This window comes from Artibeus jamaicensis, unplaced genomic scaffold (assembly GCF_021234435.1).
Source record: "Artibeus jamaicensis isolate MK-2021 breed Jamaican fruit bat unplaced genomic scaffold, CSHL_Jam_final contig_3113, whole genome shotgun sequence".
NCBI lineage: Eukaryota > Metazoa > Chordata > Mammalia > Chiroptera > Phyllostomidae > Artibeus > Artibeus jamaicensis.
Genome location: NW_026521719.1, coordinates 1,593,540 through 1,614,007, shown reverse-complemented (window position 1 = coordinate 1,614,007; position 20,468 = coordinate 1,593,540). Strand labels below are relative to the sequence as shown.

The window sequence follows — 20,468 nt, the reverse complement described above, 5'->3', positions numbered from 1 at the left end:
CAAATGCCTTCCCTGGTTGAACTTCTGGAAATCACCTTGTGAAAGATTTACTGACATCAGAATTTACAGAGAAGATTTTAAAATGAGTTATCAGAAGCAATGTATCAACTATTTTAAATAAGTATTGGCTTTAAAAAACCTCAAAATTGTGCTTTCAAGTTACCCTTTAAAACCTGCCAGCCCTAGGGAGAGATGTATTACTAAATAATCTGAAAATTAAGTAATCATTCCTAAATAAAATCGATCAAATTTATCGTGATTAATTAAACTCAAGACAATAGCTTTTGTATCCACATGGCATTTGGGAAACAGTTCAAGTGTAAATACACACACACATACACACATCCCCAAGTAAAATGGCTTGTTCACTGTGGGAGCTTTGGCTGCTGATTTTTAACTGCTGACCCCAGAGATTCCAGAAATCAGGTGAGTCAGGATGCAAGGCACATAATCCCCTCACACCAATAATTAAGGGCAACACACCGGGTGACTGCGCTGTGTCAAGAAAACCAGATAATAAACACATGCACACGTGTTAAGCTGTACTACTTTACAGCTCGTTCTGTGCAAACACAATAATTTACATTTCCATTTTACCAGCATGAGTTGCCCTAAGGATCGCAAAAAGTAAAAAGGCCCAGCCAGGGAGGGCAATGGGACAGGATCTTAGAAGGTGAAACACATTTCTTTCCTTTTGAAGCTATATTATGGGATTTGTAACAAGGCTGGAGGGAATAGTTCATAGCTAGAGCTTTTTAAAGTAATACCAAATAAATGGTCTGAAATAAACCAGCTGTAGCATTAAGACGCAGAGAGTTTATGGCATGCACATAAGTTACTTTATCCCTTTGGAGCTAGGATAAAATACATTTCTTTTTTGTTTGTCTATCATCTCAGTATTGCACATTTGAAGAATATTGAAGTTTCAACCAACTTTACCATAAAAACCAACAGATAAAACAGATCTGAATGATAAAGAAACTACCTATAACTGGCACGTGGGAATTTATCAATGCTCCAAATTCATGAGATTTATAATCCCCATATAAAAAACCAGTTCAGTATGTTTTTGCTCTAAAAACAGTATTTACATTGATTGTCCAACTCAAATTAAAAGCAATTTAATCCAAAGGAATGCAGGGCAATTTTCAGTGTTTTGTGGGACCATAAAAAAAAAGAAAGAAAGGAAGAAAAGAAAAACAGACAAGCATCCTGTAACTTGTTCAAGTACACTTTGAGGGACTTTGAGTTTCTAATTTAACTAATCTGAAATGATAAAATATTGATATTAAGAAGGTTCATAGTATATAGTATTTTGGCTTTTCTGAGGGTCATTCTACAATGACAGCAATGAGGTGGATGAAACAGACAACACTCTCTATAAACTTGGGCACTGTGTCGATGTCACATCAATTCACATTTTTTAAAACATTCCTTTTTTTTCAAGCTACTGTATTCCTCCTGCATGTTAGCGACAGGTAATCAAGTTTTTACTTGAGTTACAGCTAAAGCTATCATTTTTAGATGCAAAACCAAGACTACAAACAATAACATGTCGAGCTGAAAATAATTTTAGAAGGCACTAGTGAATGCCAGAGAAAGTAATGTTTATAAGACTACACTAGTTATATTGAGGTTATTTGAGACACATAAGCATGTGTACCGTCTCCATACTAATTTCCATGAGAACATGCCATTACCTTTAATGCCACTGGTTAGTAATTGCCACATTCAACTGAGCCATAGTCTGGAAAAGCAAAGCAACTGGGATGATTCGTTTCACCAGAAGAGAATACAATGGGTGTTTTTATCAGACATAAACACTTTGTTTCCTAAAACAGTATTTCTTTTATAAAATATTTTTTTAAAAGATTAAATTGCTTGGTATTAACATATGAGGGAAAAGTGCTTGCTTTCCTACCAATTAGATATCATGTAACTCCAAAATAAACAGTCTATTCTAAAGACGCTCTCCCGGTTGGTTGACGAAATGGAGTAAGTAAGGCATTTTACATAAACAGAGGTTGTTTATATTTACCTGGCAGTTATGAAAGGGAAAATGCTCCTATTTAGATTTAAGTAAAGGACTAGTAAGGAAATTGAAAATATGCTTTGCCTTTTAGCTACACAGAGCTGACTATAGTACCAACTCCCCATTGCGTACATTATTTGAATATAAACCACAGGTTGGCCTTAACTTTAGCTTAAGCCTGCTTAAATGTGGCATGCAAAATTACTTAATGCAGAGTCATGAATTTCTTTCTTTGTTTAAAATAATTTGTCATTTTTTCCTTAAAACTGCTTTTGAATGCTCTTTGTCAGGGGGGTAGTACCCAATTGTAAACAACCCCTGAAACCGAAATGGTAAAACCAAAACACCAAAACAGTTAAGAAACTTACAATGTCCATTCCCAAAATGAAGTCTTTTTTCATCTGCCCCATGTTTTGACTTGTTGTAGCCGCAGAACCTAGAGGTAAATTAAGGAAAGAGAAGACAAAAAGAAAATACGCTTTAAACGACTATTTAGATTCAGAATTTGCAAAGCAAAAAAATAAAATAAATACAATAAAATAAAGCATTTTCCTTAAACAATTAAATGCTTTAGTGAAAATTTAATGGCTTCATATTTTCTCAATCCTCTATAGAAAGCCCCTTTCTCTGGGGACCCTGGAAAGCTGCCTAATGAGGAGACACGTAGAGTTGCTTCCCCACTGTGCAGACCCCTTCAGCTGAGTTTTTATAATGGCCTTAGAAAGTGTTTATAGTATTTTTTTAACAACTGCTGTTAGAATGAATGAAGGGTAAAGTCTCCATTGTTAGTGATTAGTGCTGTGCAGTGTTACTGGTGTTCTGGGTGAGAAAGCATCAGGGAAATCTGGGGTGTATTTGAAGAGTGAAGGGATAATTGGGGGAAAAAGGTAAAAAGTAGGAATGCGGTCAGCAGAGAGAAGAGATGTGCATTGGAGAAAGGGGCTGGAATTTAATGGGAAAATAAAATCAAAACTAAAGATGAAGAAACAAAAGAAAGAGAGAAGGACAAAGAAAGGTCTACAATACAAATGGGGACATTCCGACAGGTTCAAATACATTATTGACCACACTCTTCATATTTCTGACAGCAATTGGTGAGGGGAAGCAAAGCAATAATGAAAGTAAGCCATAAAACTGACTGTGAACGCACCTTCCAATCAAAACGTAGGTGAGGACTGTGAGGAGGATAATTGCCACAGCCGCTGAAATGGCAATCATTACCACTTGGCTGTTCTCACCAGAGATGGAGAAAGCTGTAAGGTTGAAGAGGAAAAAAAATGAAAGGACCAGGCATTAACACATCATAACTAACATTCGCATGGAAAATCTGATAAATTAAGTCACATTTATTCTGCTTTTACCTGAAATATGGCTACCATCTAATATAAAAGTGAAAGTAATTCTTCAGTGACATAAAAAATGACATTCCGTATAATTTTGTGTGAAATTACTAATTAATAAGATTAAATACTTTGTTTCAAGGACATCAATCAAATACTACTTGAGTGCCAGCTGGATGAAGTGTGTGAGACTGGCTTTGTCTCTCCTCAATGCTGAAAAAATACAGTGGGTAAAGACGATAGCAGGGGAACATAAAAAAGAGGTAAGCTTTTCCAGAATGAAATGATAAAAGCTTCCTCATTAAGCCAGTTTACTCTTCAATATCTATATTTATTTAACATAAAAGGTGGTATAACACCTCTCTATGGGCCTCAGCATATACCACCAATGACTTGTTCTTCTCCCTGTGTTCCCAGTCTTTGTAAATGGCTCACTGCCCATTCACTCACAAAGTGTTGGCAAAAATGACCAGGGAATAAAATATGTCCTGCCATCAGTTTTGATATAGCTCAAGAGTTTAGAATGGTTTTCTATTTCTTAAAGGTTGTGAAAAGCCAAAACAAAAAGCTTTAGTGGTGTGCAAATAATATAACATTTAAATGTTGGTGTCTATAAATAAAAGTGTCTTGGAACACATCCGTTCATTTGCATAGTGTGTATAGATGCTTTTATGCTATAATAAATGGCCAATATAGGAGCAACAGAGACTATATATACAAAGCCTAAAATATGTACCATCTTAGGCCTTTATAGGAAGTTTAATGAACCTTGACCTAGACAAATGCTTCTCCAGCTTTGATGTTCATACAAACCGCTTGGGTATCTTTGGGGAAAAGCAGTTTCTAACTCCGTGGGTCTGGAGTGGGGACAGAGACTGCATTTCTTATGAGCCCCATGATGCTGATGCAGGTGACTGCAGGCCACAGCATCTGGCAGCAAAGATGTAGCCCATAAATGTAATGCCACTTTGTCTGCTCCCTCTCCTGATCGTTCTGCATCTGATTTGTCACTAAAGGTGTTTAAAATATCTTCCTTTATATCTTTCTCTTCTAGATTATGATTAGAAATTCCTAGGTAGACTCTATGTGCATGCCTTTTCCTTTACCTGGCAACCAGAGTTCTACTTCTAAACCATGAATTTGATCTTGTCATTCTCATACATAATTTTTTTCAGGGCTCTCCACTTTTAGGATAAAATGCAAATTCTGTAGCAGAAGATATAAAGCTCCTCAAAATCTGTCCCCTGTCAAAATCCCCAGCTTCTTGTGCTAATACACTCTGTAACTATCCTAATGTCTAGGCTTTCTAAAATACACACAGGTCGTACAACAATTGTTCATTTGCTCAGACTTGAACCTACATTTCTTTTGTGGTAAATACTGATTGAGCAAATGAATGAATGATGTATGAAAGAAGAGCTTAGAAGAGTAAGTTTGGTTATTTGAATACCATTGCCTCTCCGATAGCAAGCCAAAATCACATTCTCAACCTAATCAAAATGTACCCCTGGACTGTTATCTCTAAAATAATGCAGTTTTAGGACTAGGTAAATGATGTAAGTAAAGAAAAATGGCAGACAGCCTGTTAGACCTCTTCCAAGCATTTGAAAATAGAGCCCCGGGTGAGTCTGCAGGATGGCATGCACACTTGTTAAATAAACTGTTGCCGCACTTTATTCTTCCTACAAGCGAGCTTTTGTTTATACCGTTGTGGCAGTTACATGAGTGCCTGCTTGGATCCCCGTGCCGCCCAGCCTCAGTAAGCGGACGGCCTCCAGCTGCTGCGCTTTCGGGATGTACCTGCAGCCTCAGACTCAGGCCATGCTCTCCTCAGTGCCTAGACACTGCAAGGGGACTGGAGCCAGTCCCTGTCCGCCCAGTGCAGGACACTTCTAGGTGCAGTCTTCACTCTGGAGTTCCCTGCTGCGTCGGCAACACCCTCAGAACTGCAGTGCTGACAGGGGCATGTCCTCCTCCAGGCTTCTCTCTCCCATCTCTCTACAGCGGTAGCTGACTTACATCTCAGTGGGATGCGCTGGTCGCCCTCTCTGTCTGCCTCTTTTACCCAGTGTTTATATTTCCCCATAGAAAGCTCTCATAATTCTACCTTAATATCTGCTTCCTAAAGACTTGAACTGTACACCCATTAACCATAGATCTGTGTATAGTTTGTCAAATAAGCTAGGGATTCAATAATGCTTCATAAACATATAATAATATTTCTCTCATGATTTTCATTTCGTATGATGTCATAGCTTAAAAAGAACAGCAACTTCTAAATTTTGTAGTAAATTTTAGCCAGTTTTTAAACTAAAGGTCAGTAAAACTGGAAGGGGAAGCATGATAGAAGCTAGAAGTCTCTGTTTCTTTTTTGGTCAGAGATGGGATTAAACTAGGACTTCTCTAAAATTTCTGCTAGCTCTCTACATTTCTGTGAATCCCAGAGATGATGTAAAGCACATACAAAAACCAAATCATTGTTATTGAAATGAACAAACATTATTCAATCTTGATTAAATGTGTGTTACGGAATTGCTTAATAACTTTATGTGGCGTGCTGTTAAAATGCTATTACATCGCAGAAATTCAATTTAAATATGTTTTCCATCAATTAAACTGCTCTCCCTGTTTTAAGGAGCACAGTGCCCATTTTTTCTCCTTAAAATCAGCTGGTTAGGAGCTAACTCTCTCAAACCATGATGCCTTGGTTTTTTGTACTTATTTGCTGTGTGACATAATGTGATGTTGTGAGGATTAAATAAATGAGTTAATAAAGTAAATATGTAGAAGAGTATGGAGCACATACTAAGTGTTTAATAAATGTTACTTGTTTTTAGTATTTCATTTTTTTCAGTTAAAAACTGGCTGCTATAAAATTACATATGAATAACAATTTTGGGATTCAAAATCATCTATGTAACAATTCCATTCTATCTTTGTCAAGTTGCTTTAATATCCCCTTATACTAGGGTCCAAGAGTTTAAATTTGCTGCATACCAGCTTACTGAAAACAATGAAAAAATGGTAGGAAGCATTCAGAAGTGATCATTAAATTGCTCCTAAGGATCATCTTCTTTTTAAACAATATTCATAGAATCCTCCAATTCCAAAACTCAGCTTTATTGAACATATTTTTGCTTTTAAAATTCCTCGGATGTTCAAATTATGCACTATTATTTAAAGGAAACACACATACACCACTTACTATAAAAAATAAGAACAAGAAGAATTCAATCAACACGAAATGCCTATTGAGGATACAGTTCCTGCCCACTGAGGATTTCAAGACGGGTGGATTGCCTGCTTTCCCAAACGTGCTTGGTGGATGTTGCCTTTACTCTAGGAAAGTCCCTTGACTCTTATATATTCTGTTTTTTTTGTGTCTTAGTTCAACATCTTTTTTCTTAGCATGTAAAATAGCAGCAATGAATCAGCAATAACCCACACTCTGAAGACTGTAGGTTCGTTTATTCCACTTATTAGCCATGCAAGCTCAGAAAAAGACATATAAATCTGTGGCATAGGCCATATATCTAAAAAAAAAACAAGTAATAGTATCTGAATAGCTTGCAGAACAGGGTCAAATAAAATGTTTATTAAAATGTTATATGATATTGTCACATAAATATATTGATTGTAGAATCAGACCCGTCACCTATCCATTGTGTGACTTTGGAAAGCTTACTTAACCTCTCTATGCCTCAGTTTCCTCACCTGTTAAAGGAGGGAGATAATAAATGCAAAGCAGTAATATATAAAAAGTAAGGCATTTTAAAGCACTTAGGAAGATAGATATATATATATATGAAAGTATATATATATACACACACACTTAGGAATATATATATATATATATATATATATATAAATCTTCCTAAGGACCTTATATAGATTCCTAAAACCTATATATAGATTATATATATAAATATATATATATACATATATAAAACCACTGTGACTCCTTACTTTACTATAAACTAAGTTCAGAAAATATCTAAATTCCTATTAAAAGTAAAAGATACAGTGTACTTGACTGAGAAATATTTACCTGTGTTATGAAAGAAAACTTTTAATATAATTAAAAAAATAAAAACCAGAGGAAACAGCAAACTGTTAAAGAAATCTAAACACAAGCTTTTTCTATATTTATTAAATATCAATATATAAACAATAAGAGTCATAAACCTTCAGAATGTTTCATGAGTATGTATTTCCAATTTGCGGTTGGAAATCTGCCTATGCAGAGGGCTGATTTAAATTATCTGTGGATTTTTGACTGCACAGGTGGTCTGCACCCCTAATTCCCAAGCTGTTCAAGGGTCAACTGTATATTATTTTGATTTTTAAAAATGGGGTGAGACTTGATTTTATTATTTCCCCCTTAAGACAATGGGCACTTTTTTTCCTTATCTATATTTAAAGTCTGGAAGAATTCTATGGTGAAGCAATAAGAGTAAATTAATGTATATATATTTTTAATATAAACTGTGCAACTCAACTATTTTTTTATAACTGGGTAGGGAGATATTAAAATGATTGCATTTTTCTTTTTACCCTCTTTTTATCTGCTCTGAATCAATGTAAGTAATACAAATATAACAGTTATTTAGCAAAAATTCTAAGAATCTGCAGTTTTTAAATAGAATATTTTGTAAGTCTCAGACACTGAAGCCTCATTAGAAGCTCATGTATAACACCACTACAGCAATATCTGTGGTATACCTATATCGGATAGGGTTGGTGATAATTAAGAACATACAAGATTAGACTGACATTCCAAAATAATACATCAACATGATAAAGTTTTATCTAATGGTGATCTGACATTCATGCCTTCAATATGCCTAACTTATACCACAGGGTAATATAAACATTTGCTTTATTATTTCTATGATTTGGAATCATTCTTGGTAAATCTAATAACCAAATAAAAATTTGATAAAAGACAATCTACTATCATTGACAATCTACAATCATTTCAAAGCAAGAAACTATCTTTGTACTGCATAAAAGTTATGAAAAGATTTAATTATTACTGCTAAGTTGCAATTATATTTTGTTACTATATTACCTAAGATATTAAATTTGTTTTAAACATTGTTCACATGGCTTCTGTGGCATTTTACAGCATTTTGCTTCCAGCATTCTCAGAGAGAAGTTTTCCCGACCCATTCCATCACTGGAGGACGGGCCAAGGGCGTAAAGTACAGATTTGTGTATTTCAAAATGGCAGTTCTCCTTCAAATAGAATTGTTAGGTTTCTGCTGTGAGCCAGTGACATCTAAGGCCTCCGGAATTTCAGTATTTCACAGAATGTACAGATTGTTATTGTAAGCAGAATTTCTAGCTGTCTGGCAAAAGTGTGCCATAAAATATTTACTCTATCATATTACTTAAACAGTTTTCATAATTTTGCTGTTAATCCTCAGTGTTTCTATTAGGTATAAAATCAGGGCATAAAATATTACCATGCCTATAACAATGTGATTTTAAATCATAAACAAAATAATTATATAACTGAGAATATAGGTCCTGGGGAAAAATGGCAAATTAGAACAGTAAAAAGAGATTACTGGTCTTCCTTTCAGTGGAGGGCTGGGAATTGTTATATTCTCCCCAGATAAGCTGTTTCTGAAGGGAATTAATTTAAAATTTTTCTAGGCTATTTTACAACTGTGGATTTAAGTTGAATTTACAGTGATGCATATGATTTTCCCATTACAATGATTAGAATAACACTTAATTTAACAGAGATATAATTGATGTGTGTTGTAGGTGAGATAATCCCAATCATTCATTTATTTTCATAAAGATATTAACCAGTTTGGGATCTGTTATCAAGGTGAGGCATTCCTGATTCTTTATACACACACATATGTTTGCATATGTATTTTTTCTTTGAACCAATTTTAAATGTTTAATAGTTTCACTAATTAAGTTAAATAAAATTTTAACTTGTGTTCATTTAGTAGTACCATGGCTATAATTTTACCTTCTTAAAAATTATATTTTAGCAGAGAGCTCTTCTAATATAAAGCAAATGCATTCAAAGAAAAGAAAAATGTTGGAATAATGTTTGTCCATTTTAGACCAGTTTTAGTCAAACTTGGGGTCACACAGATGGAACTATCCAAATTGCTTGTGGATGTGAATGAGATGATACACCAGACTTTAGAAAACCCTTAATCTCTAACTGACACAAAGTTGACTGTGTTAAAAATTAAAATAAAAAAAAAAGATCCTCATGGGTTAGAAAGGTTTTTTTTGTACATAATTGAATTATTCAATGAACCTGGAATGTCTGGATTAACAGGTACTAAAAGTGTGTTGCCATACTACTTGATGTTCCTGAAAGCAATTTATGACTGATAAAAACCCATAAACATTTCAGGCATTATAATATGTTTGGTTTGTAAAAGAGAAAAATAAAACCACAAATGTACATTTATAAAAACACAGTGCCCAGACCTATGCTATGCAAATCATTAAATGTTCCAAGCCACGATACTTTCAATGTATCACACTTATTTAAAATTTAGGAGAGTGAGAATGAATTATTAGACCCCTTGGTAACACTCCCTCTTCCCCCAGTACACTCGATTGAAATGGTACATACAGTCCGGACTCGTTTCAAACTCGAACTTGCGACTGTTGGTCCCATATCCAGCTGCTGTTCGGGCTCGGATTTGGAAAACGTATGTAGTGTCAGGCTTGAGGCTACTGATGGTGACATTTGTGCCTCTTGCCCTCAGAATGGTGTAACTGGTCTCTTGCTCCTGCTTTGAAGTAAGAAAAATCATGTTAAAATCAAGTCTTCATAATGTATCAAGTGGTAAAAAGGTGAACCACTCAAAAACAATTATTTTACAATTTAATATAAAGAACAGATAAAAGAGACATGGTAATCATTTCACTCTCTGAAGGCATTTTTAAGTTAGAAATATTTACAGAGTTTCCTAATTTGGATGTAATAATTTGTGCCCTGCACATAAAGCAGAAAATTTAATTTTCATTCTTACCAATTAGTGAATCCTTGAGCAAAAAATCTGTTCTCAAACAAGGCTGAAATTTTCAACCTAATTAAAAGAATAAATTTATAAAAAGGAAATACCCTTTTTGAGTAAACCTAATAGAAATATCCTATTGGTTCTCATATAGAACATATTCTATCAGTTGTAAAATATTAAATTTAAAAGATCCAGTTTCTATATGTAGTTCTACATTAATAATATCCTCAGCACCAACTGAGTTGTACTGTATTTTCATTGTATTGAAATCACAATGGTTTAATAGAAACAAAAGTCTCCAGATGAAATTCTAGAAATATTTCTCAAAAAAGATCTTTTACAGAAGATTCACATTGTACATTAAGAAATTCACACTACATGTTAATAGTAAAGTCTTCTTGTGTCCAGCTTTGTTCACAAAAATTGCATTAAATAGAATCACATTTTCTTTCTAACATATATTAACATGTACTGAGCACTTTAGGGGCATCTTGTGTTTGAGCAATGGAATGGGGCCTGGGGTGGGTAATACAGAGTAATGCACACTGTCAGCCAACACTAGACAACACTGCAGAAATAAGGTGGTAAGTCACACTTACTTTTTGGTTAAAGGCGCTGGTTATGATTTAGTTAGACTTGGAGTTGATATACTTACTAGTGGCAAGGGCCAAATATATGTAATTTAAAGAAAAATAATTGCATTTGTTAAAAATATTTTAGATAACCCTCTTAGAGCTTTAAATCTAGTGAAACATTATAATATTTATAAGCATCATATGTAGGTAAATAATTTCAAATGTTATGTATGACATATATATAATATCATATATATATATCGAATTTTAAAATGCCCAGGGAAAGATAAATAGATTCAGCCATTTTTTCTTACACTAGTTAATATTGTTTAAAAATAATCTTTCATATTGTGATTTGTTGGTAGAATTTAAAGTAAGTTCAGAATATTTTTTTATATTTGTGAAAGATAAGAATGTAGATTCATTATATTTTTAAAACAGCCCCGTAGATCTAAAGGCTGAGTGTTTTGTTGTTCTGCTACTGCATCTGAACTGAGGCACATCATTAATTTTCTTTTATCTTGTTGCATCATCTGTAACATGGATTCTCATGTCTTCATAAGCTATCTTGTCACATGTTTAAAAATAGAAGATCCTGATTGGATGAGTATTTGACAGCGCTGTGCAGGATCACTGAAGGTTATGAGATAACTCATTTAAACTATGATTTAGCACAATCAAGTTCATTAGGCCTCATTTACTTTTAATGAAAGGGACATACTTTTTTCTGTAGGGGGATGGGTAAGAAAAAATGGCATCATACTTGTGAAATACATTAACTTCAGTAAAGAAAATGCCTACATTTACAAAGAAATGTTCATATATTATGCCTTCAGTGCAATCAATCGTACCAACAATTCTCATGTTTCTAATGATCCACTGTCATGTAGAAGGAGGTAGGTAATGTCACCATAATTTACAACTGGGGAGAAATACGTGCTATTTGGTAATGAAATATCAAGGCCTAAACTCTACTTATAAATAACCATCTAACTGCTTTTTATAATTGTGTTACTGAGCCACAATTTAATTATGTGAGGTAGGCTTATACACCCATTCCCATGTTCTAACTTTTCTTGCCCAAAGTCAAGAAAGTTTTTCTCCCTCAGTTCAATAATAATTCAAGGATTTGTTATTAGTTTATTGTTCCCCATCTGTATTTAATAAAACTTATGTGAATGTGAGGGTCAAGTAATGATGCTTTAAGGCAATGAACTGAGGAAAATCATCGGCGGGTTACCAACTAAGGAATCACTGTGAAATAGTTGGTATGGCATAGGTCTTTATGTAAAAAGACATGTCATTTCTAATACCATCACTAGATGGCTTAAATTTGGTAGTGGCATCTCTGCTGTGGCTCGTTGACATGGAATGGGGGATATTCTACACAATAATGTCTAAACGTTTCTTTACCTATGAATCAAAACTATCACATGCCGCAGATTAAAACAAAGCACTACCACTTCCTAGCAATGCCATTCATTTCTTTGCAAGAACACAGCTCATGAGAACATAACCTCTTTCCCTACACAAACCAGCCCTATCCTATGGTCTCCCCACCTTTTCATAGTATTTGACCTCGTAGTCCAATATGATCCCATTAGGGTGTTCGGGTTCTTGCCAGGATAAAGAGATGCTGTTTCTGGATGACCGATCCTTCTTAATTGTCATGACAGGTGATGGAGCTGTAAAGAGAAGTGGAAGGGATCATAGGTGGGGGGCATATTAATCAGGTTTTGAAAAGTGGTAAAGAAGAGCAGACAGCAAAGGGAGCAGCAAATGGAGTCTATCATTGTCCTAATCTTTGGCAAGAAAGCACTATTTCCATTTCAAAGGCTCTTGAGTATTAATCTGGCCCCATATCAAGCCTCAGCAGCTGGATTATAGCCCTGGTACATACAGGCCTATGGAAAATGAGCTGAGATTTTCAGCTGCTGGTGGAATAGTGGCAAGTGAGCAGATGTTTTCAATATGCTACTCTAATGTAAGCAATGAAATATATTTGATATATTAAAATAAGAACAAAACATCAGGACTACCTATTTGTTATAATGTTGCAAAGTTATTAATGCCAGATTCTTCAGCTCATTGATAACATTTTCATATGCAACTCTGTAACAGGGCTGGAATCTATTACATACAAGGAGTCCCATGGTATCTATAGGTAATAATAGTATTTAGTGCACTGCAAAATACATAGGATTTAGGACATATCTTTGCTTCTGAAAAAAGATATCTCATGAATTAAATGTATCGGGAAACTATAAGGATATTTTGCTTTTACATGTTTTCTTTAAAAATATTTTAAAATAACTGCCAAGGAAATGACTGCTGTTTGTACCATAATTCTCAAGCTATATTGTTAAGTATCTTATTGGCTGGTGACTCAATTATTTGTTACGTATCATTATGTATTATCTAAAGTAAAGAATACGAATAAAAGAGCATCTGTTTGGATCAGATATCATAGGGTCACCTTCATTTTTAATGGAATATTTAATATATTAAGTGATATCTGACTTCGAATCCTTCCATTAAAAATATAAATGTATACTATCCATCAATCCACTTCTGGTTTCAAATCTCAGTCTTGGTCCACTGGCTAATGGAAATATTCCCGATGAGGTTCAGCGGCATTCTGCCTTAATAAAATGCAACAAAATACATTACAAACATGAAAAAAAATCAAGACTTCTTTGGTATATTAACTGTTCAATTTTTCTTCATTGCTAAAAGACCTATTTTCTTATAAATTTTCCTGAAATCAAGGATTATTGGATTAGAGCTTGTGTATTTTGTTTTCCACAACAGCAAACAGATTTGTTGAACTGATATTTCTATGATTATCACATGCCAACTTTTGTCTATCCAACTTCTCATTTGAATTGTTTTGTTATGGTACAGCCACTGTGGAAAACAGTATGAAATATCCTCAGAAAACTAAAAATGGAACTGCCTTTTGACCCAGCAATTCTACTGCTGGGACTATACCCTAAGAACACTGAAACACCAATTCAAAAGAACCTATGCACCCCAATGTTCATAGCAGCACAATTTACAATAGCCAAGTGCTGGAAGCAACCTAAGGGCCCAGCAGTACATGAATGGATCAAAAACCTATGGCACACTTATACAATGGAATACTATGCAGCAAAAAGAAAGAAGGAGCTCCTACCCTTCATGATAGCCTGAATGGAACTGGAGAGCATTGCTCTAAGTGAAATAAGCCAGGTGGTAAAAGAGAAATATCATATGATCTCACCTATAAGTGGAACCGAATCAACAAAACAAACAAGAAAGCAAAATCTAACCACAGACCTGGAAATCTAACCTGAAATTAAGAACAAACTGGCAGTAACCAGAGGAGAGGTGGGGGGCGATAATGGGAGGAAAAGGGGGAAGGGTTTTCAAGGAACATATATAAAGGACACATGGACAAAGCCAAAGGAAGGTAGGATTGACGGTGGGAAGGGGAGATGGCTGTGGTGGGAGGAATGGTCAGGAGAAAAGGGAGATAATTGTACTTGAACAACAATACAAACATATTTAATAAAAAATAAATAAATTGTTCTGGTTTATAAATACCTTTAATTTTTATTCTTCTATTAAAAACAGTTTCATTGAGCTTGCCTTGTGACTGTTGGAAAATGTAAACTTAAATGAAGAACCTATTGCAATACATTTACTATTTTTGTTATATGTAAAATGTTCTTATGAACTCTTTTATAATTAAAGCATTATTACACTGATTGATTGGCCTAGGAATGATTACCTAACCTTTTGTCAAGGAAATATACTGGTCGTGATTTTCCGATGGAAAAATAAATTCATTTTGTTATTTACCACTTGCTTCCATTAGCTATTAATGTCCTCTTTTTTATTCTCATGAGAGGACATGCTTATTGATTTTTCAGAAAGAAGGGTAGGGAGGGAGAGAGAGAAAAAATGATATGAGAGAGAAACATTGATTGGTTGTCTCTCATAGGCACCTGGACCAGGGACTGAACCGGTAACCTAAGGGTATAAGCTGTAGGAATCAAACCTGCAACTTTTTGGTTTACTGGACAACACTGCAACCAACTGATCCACACTGGCCAGGGCAGCACTTAATATCCTTTTATGACACATCATTTACCATTCATGTTTGCTGTCCTTTTATTCCATATTATTGCGTTATACCCAAGAAGGCTTCACAGCATCACCATCCCCTTCCCCGTGGTGGTTTGTGGCTCTGAAATTGATTCTAAGCAACGGTAATTTACTTTGGGTTTATTTAGTTGAAGTTTTATCAACACACTCAATACTTATAAAGCATATCATTGAATCATAAATAACAGATTTGTTAAATTATTGAAAGCTATTTTTATTTGCCCTAATACTTAAAAAATTAATTATCCAATTGCTAATAGAAAAAAACTCTGCCCCCATATCATTGAAAACAAATTTTGCTTTCGTTACAAAAACTGGAGAAACTTTACTAATTTTCCAGCTAGAGTAAACCCGTTATACGGTAACTAAGGTATGCTTACAGAACACTTCCAAGAAGCTGAATGTTGGAAAAACTTTCCCAGTAAACCCGTGGAGACCCTGCATTCATTGTGTATCCTCTTGAAACTGGTTTATTTTCCTTAACAGTTCAAATACATTTTCAAAGAAACTTTGACAATTACCAGGTATAGCATCTCTCCTTGAAGCAAAAGAGAAAATAAGTCATTTCAAAGAACAATTGGAGTGAGGATTTTATTAACTTTTTCATGAAAGCTTTGGAGGCTGTTTTGGGGATATGCCCAAATTTTACTGCTTCGGCACTGAGCAAGACTTAATAACTGTTGAAATTCTTCAAAGGTCTTTGCAAGCTGCAGGGCCCTGTTGGACTGTAATAAATAGCCTTTTGTAATTCCACACTTACTTAAGTAGAGTCAATTGCTTGAAGCTTGTGTCATCTCTAAGTTAAATGAACCTTTTCTGATTGCTGCTTTTAGGACCCTGTTAAGTCATTTGTTCTGCTCTTTTAATACATGCCTCTCACTTGGCCGCATTTCAGCAGTTTCTCTCCAGTGCACCAGCTGGAATCTGGTTACATTTGGGTAATGCTCATCAATATTTTAATATTAATAAATAATTAAAATAAATTGTTTTTCTCTCCCCTAATAAATAATTTTAAGACATAGTAAGACACTGCAGAAAGAGACAAATTTTATGGGCACTCCACTGTATTCATGCTCTCTAAAAACTTTTCTGAAATACTTTTTAAAGTCATGTCTTGAAGTAGAATTTATCCATACTTCCTCATATTGTGTAATAAATTTATAATATTATTGAAGAGTAAAGTGGATTATGTTTTCTTTAGTTATTTTTCAGGTATTAAAATGATTTTTCAATGTACTAACTTTCAAAATTCATAGAAATTTTAAAAATTTATTGCTTTCTGTATAAAAGTTTTACAGTGTATATCATAAAATAGTTGGCATTTATTTTATCCTCACTTCTGTTTTATTTTTTAAATTTGTGATTTAAAAGAATGGTGGATAACAGTTATGTGGAATGAAAAAGAAATCAGTCTTAAGACCTGGGAAACACTTGGAACTACAGTGAAAATTTATTTAGCAGGAGACATTGGAGGGAGAAGCAGCATTGGGTTTTCTCTGACAAAATGCTGGTATATAAGCTAAAACTGCAATTGCTGGTGAAACCTCTGATATCCTAGGATTAATAATTTTAATCTGGGTCCTCTTTTGCACACCTTAAATGATACAAATGATTCCCTTATTCAGAGGAAGAAGTTGATAGCACAATAAGCTGTTATAAAAATGGCCTAGACATTTATGGAGCCTATTAAATGGGGAAAAAAAAGAAACTGGTAATGAGAAAAATTAAAACAATAGGAAGATAATTATTTTTAGTAATTTAATAGCGCTCTTTTAAAATGTGCTGGTGTGTAATATTCGTTTTTGTTGTATTGACTGGAATTTAATGGGGAACTGTGGGGTCATGCTGGACACGGCTCTTCCAAACCCTGCCATGGAAGGCTGGGCGGAGGGCTCCTGGCCGGAAGGAGTGTGTATTGCTTTGGAAATGGATTCTAATTTCCTTCATATCTCCTTTTGGGAGCAAGCTCTTGTCTTGTGTGACTGCTTCTTGACCTTTTCCTTCTGCATATACACACTGAGGCAATGTAGTTTGGAGTCACACGCAAGAGAGTGCCCCCTTTGCCTGGGACCCCTTAAAACGCCAGGCAATCAGGGAGGTGGAGTCCTGCTTCCCGGATCTGCCTCTGTCGTTGCCCCCTGTAATGTGAGTAATGGAGGCTGTCGGCTCCATCCGGTGCTCCTTGTGGTTTTCTCGGCTCATCCAAATAAGCAGTCAAGATCCCCCAGCTCTACCTCCTGCATCACAGGGCCAAGTACTTGATTCTTAGCGTTTGCTCTTCTGGGTAAAATCATACATATATGTCTTTGGAAAATACATAAAGGAAACATAATATATTTGGTAAAGTTGGGTGTATGATATTTTAACTGAAATACATGTTTAATGATTTTAGAGAGAGCAGAAGGGAAGGAGAGAGGGAGGGAGAGAAACATCACCGACTTGTTTCCTCTTGTACAAGCCCTAACTGGGATGTGTCCTGATTGGGATCTTATCCGTGACCTTTCAGTGTACAGGACAAGGCTCCAACCAACTGAGCCGCACTGGCCAGGACTGAAACATTTCTTAATAGAATACAAATACAGGATAAAAAAGTGAAAGTTAGAACGGAAATAGTGAAGGTAGGGGAGGTTCATAAATCACAGGGTTGTTAATCACCCTCCATGAATCTTTCTTGAATTAAACTTCTATAGAGGACTGAACGAACACTCCCAGTATTAAAATAACTCTTAACGTGTGATGTCACACTACGTACTTAAGACTCTTTCAATTCATTTTTCTTTACAACTTGTCTTTAGTCATGCCCTGACTGGTGTGGCTTGGTTTGTTAGAGCTCCACCCTGTATAGAGAAAAGTCCTGGGTTCAATTTCCACTCAGAGCACATGCCTAGGTTGCAGGTTCAGTCCCCAGTCAGGATGTCCAAGAGGCAACTCAAGGCATCCATGTATCTCTCCTCTCTCCCTCACTTCCCCTCTCTCTAAGGTCGATAAGCATTTCCTCTGGTAGGGATAAAAAAGAAAAAAATAGTTTTCTTTAGTTATAACATAGGACGAGACAGTGTTTCACACTATGTTACCTAGTAACATGCGTTTCTCAAAAACTACATCAAAATGGTTTTTAATTTCTGTTCTAAGGGGACATAACTTTCCAGGACTGAGCATTGAATTATTTGCTGTTTTCTTTTTTAGATCAAGGCCACTGCTGTGGCAACCTCGTGAATCAGCATCATGCAATGACTGGTCCGAAAGACAGAGCTACAAAGACGTATAAACCCCAGCAGTTAATAATAGAACCCCAGTTATTTACAAAGGGAGGGCAAGATTTTCTCCTTGTCAATGTAACCTGAGATGTCGACTGCATATAATGAAATAATAGAAAAACAAATCGTAATAAGAAGAAAAAAGTTAGGCTAAAAATATTCTATGTAAAGTGATTGGGTTGGAGATGAGGTTTGTGCAGTTCATAATTTGTATTAGTACCATACTTGGTCTTTGTGCATGCCAAATCAGCTGGTAGGCATGGAAGGGATTCATTATTCTCTACAGGATGTTTTTAACCTACATTTACTATTATTCTGCAACTAAAATATGACCCATCCTTAACATTAGGAAGTCGAAACTTCAAAATTCAACTCCTGCAGGATCTGGTTTGGTTTGTTTTCATTGGGATTTTTTTTTCCTGGACTTGGGAATTTCTAATAAACCTCTGAGGTATCTCTGTGGTTTAGAGATTGAACAAGTTAAAGTAATAACAAAAAGGGCTCAGTATTTCTATTCGAAGTGAGCCAAAGCTTTTAAAAATTATCTCCATGGGAAAATATCATGCAGTAAATGGTTGAAAGATTCTTCCTTTGAATCAGACATGCATTTAAAAGCATTAGTCCCTTTTAAAAATTTTTTCTGCCATTCATTACAGTGTTCATTTAAGAATATTTCCGTATCTTTTTTTCAGAAGTGGATGCTTCTGTTAAATATAGAAACACTGTTGGGTTTTAATTATCATAATCTTTCAGAGCCTAATGTTCTCACCCCACCCCTACTCAGATTTCCCCAATTTGCTGTTCTGTAGCATTTCCTGTTTGGGTTCCAAGACTCATCATTTTCACAGTTTACTCAGTTTGAATTTCAGAATTGTCCTTCTTTATATCTTCTTTCTCATCAGCAGCCTTGCACGCTGGTGAGCTCCAGCATCTGAAAGCTGATGAACTTTCTCTCTAGCTTTCCCATCCTTGTCTTAGTCCAAAGCTGTGCTGTTTTTGGTGTGTTTGCATATTGTCCTGTTCATCTCAACCTCTCAAGCATTGCTACTTTCTACATTTTGATGATTTATCATTTTATAAAGCAAACAAAACATGAAGACTTCCTTCTTTTAAAATCCATTTTTCTAAACTTGTTAACTAGAACATGTACTTTCAAGAAAAAGACTCAGAACCATTATATTTAAGAAATTGTAATCAGACAACTCACAAAATTTGAAAAATTCTGGACTATAACAGAATACATAATTTAAAATTCATTATATCATTACTTAAGACTTCTGATAAGACTGAAAAAATACTGACCAGCTTTATCAGTTTCTGCTCTCCTTTGAAAACTAAAGTTGTGAACACAACTCAGTTGGTCATCTTTCTGCAGTGTGCTTACTGTCCATCCTATCTGGAATATGTGATCTCTTTCTTTTCTATGTGGAATATCTTGTTTATTAATTATTACTAAAAATATCACTAATATAATTCCTTCATTAAATTTTTTATGAGACCCTTAGGAAATAGTTAATCAGCTAGTTCCTCTTTTCTGATATAGAGTAGAGTTGTCCATCTCTTATTATTTAGCTTACTGCATTATGTTGTAATTATATTGTCTGCTTACCAGTATGTCTTTTCACTAGACTGCAAGTCTCTCAGAGTATTTAATACCTAGCATAGTGTCAAACTTACATGTATTTTGTTATGTACTTTGGTTTACTTTGTAGTAAAATGTACAATGTATTTTGTGCCTAGTTCCTCTGAAAGATAAATTCTATTTGCCTTCTGATGTTAAAATAATAAAATACAAACCAAAATTAATATTATAATATGTTTATCAGAAGGACTATTTTTAAGAAAATTACCATTCATTTTCTATAGTAAAAAGTAATTTTCTCAACCAAATCAATAATGGTGGGAGAAAAACATTTTAAGATATAAACACCAAAAATAAATTTTGATGTAGTTTTCTGAATTCTGATTTTCTAGAAAAGTCTAAAATGTTAATTATTAAAGTTTGAAGAGTCCAGAGTAATTTTAAAAAGTGGTTATAATTTTCATCTCTTTCCCACTCAGCACGGAACTGAGTGAGAAATAAAAGAGGAAAAAAAACAGTTGTAATG

General features: G+C 34.8%; 1 protein-coding gene across 2 annotated transcripts in view; it reads right to left on the bottom strand.

Annotated features, from left to right (window-relative positions):
• Positions 1-20,468, bottom strand: part of EPHA3 (EPH receptor A3) — a 337,528-nt gene that overhangs the window by 67,946 nt on the left and 249,114 nt on the right. The window contains exons 6-9 of one of the 2 annotated variants that reach the window (XM_037152357.2): positions 12,515-12,639; positions 9,989-10,151; positions 3,183-3,285; positions 2,401-2,468 (exon numbers count right to left, since the gene is read on the bottom strand). In XM_037152357.2, coding sequence (XP_037008252.2) covers positions 2,401-2,468; positions 3,183-3,285; positions 9,989-10,151; positions 12,515-12,639 — 459 coding nt within the window. The remainder of the gene's footprint in view (positions 1-2,400; positions 2,469-3,182; positions 3,286-9,988; positions 10,152-12,514; positions 12,640-20,468) is intronic. The other variant, XM_037152358.2, reaches the window with a different exon arrangement.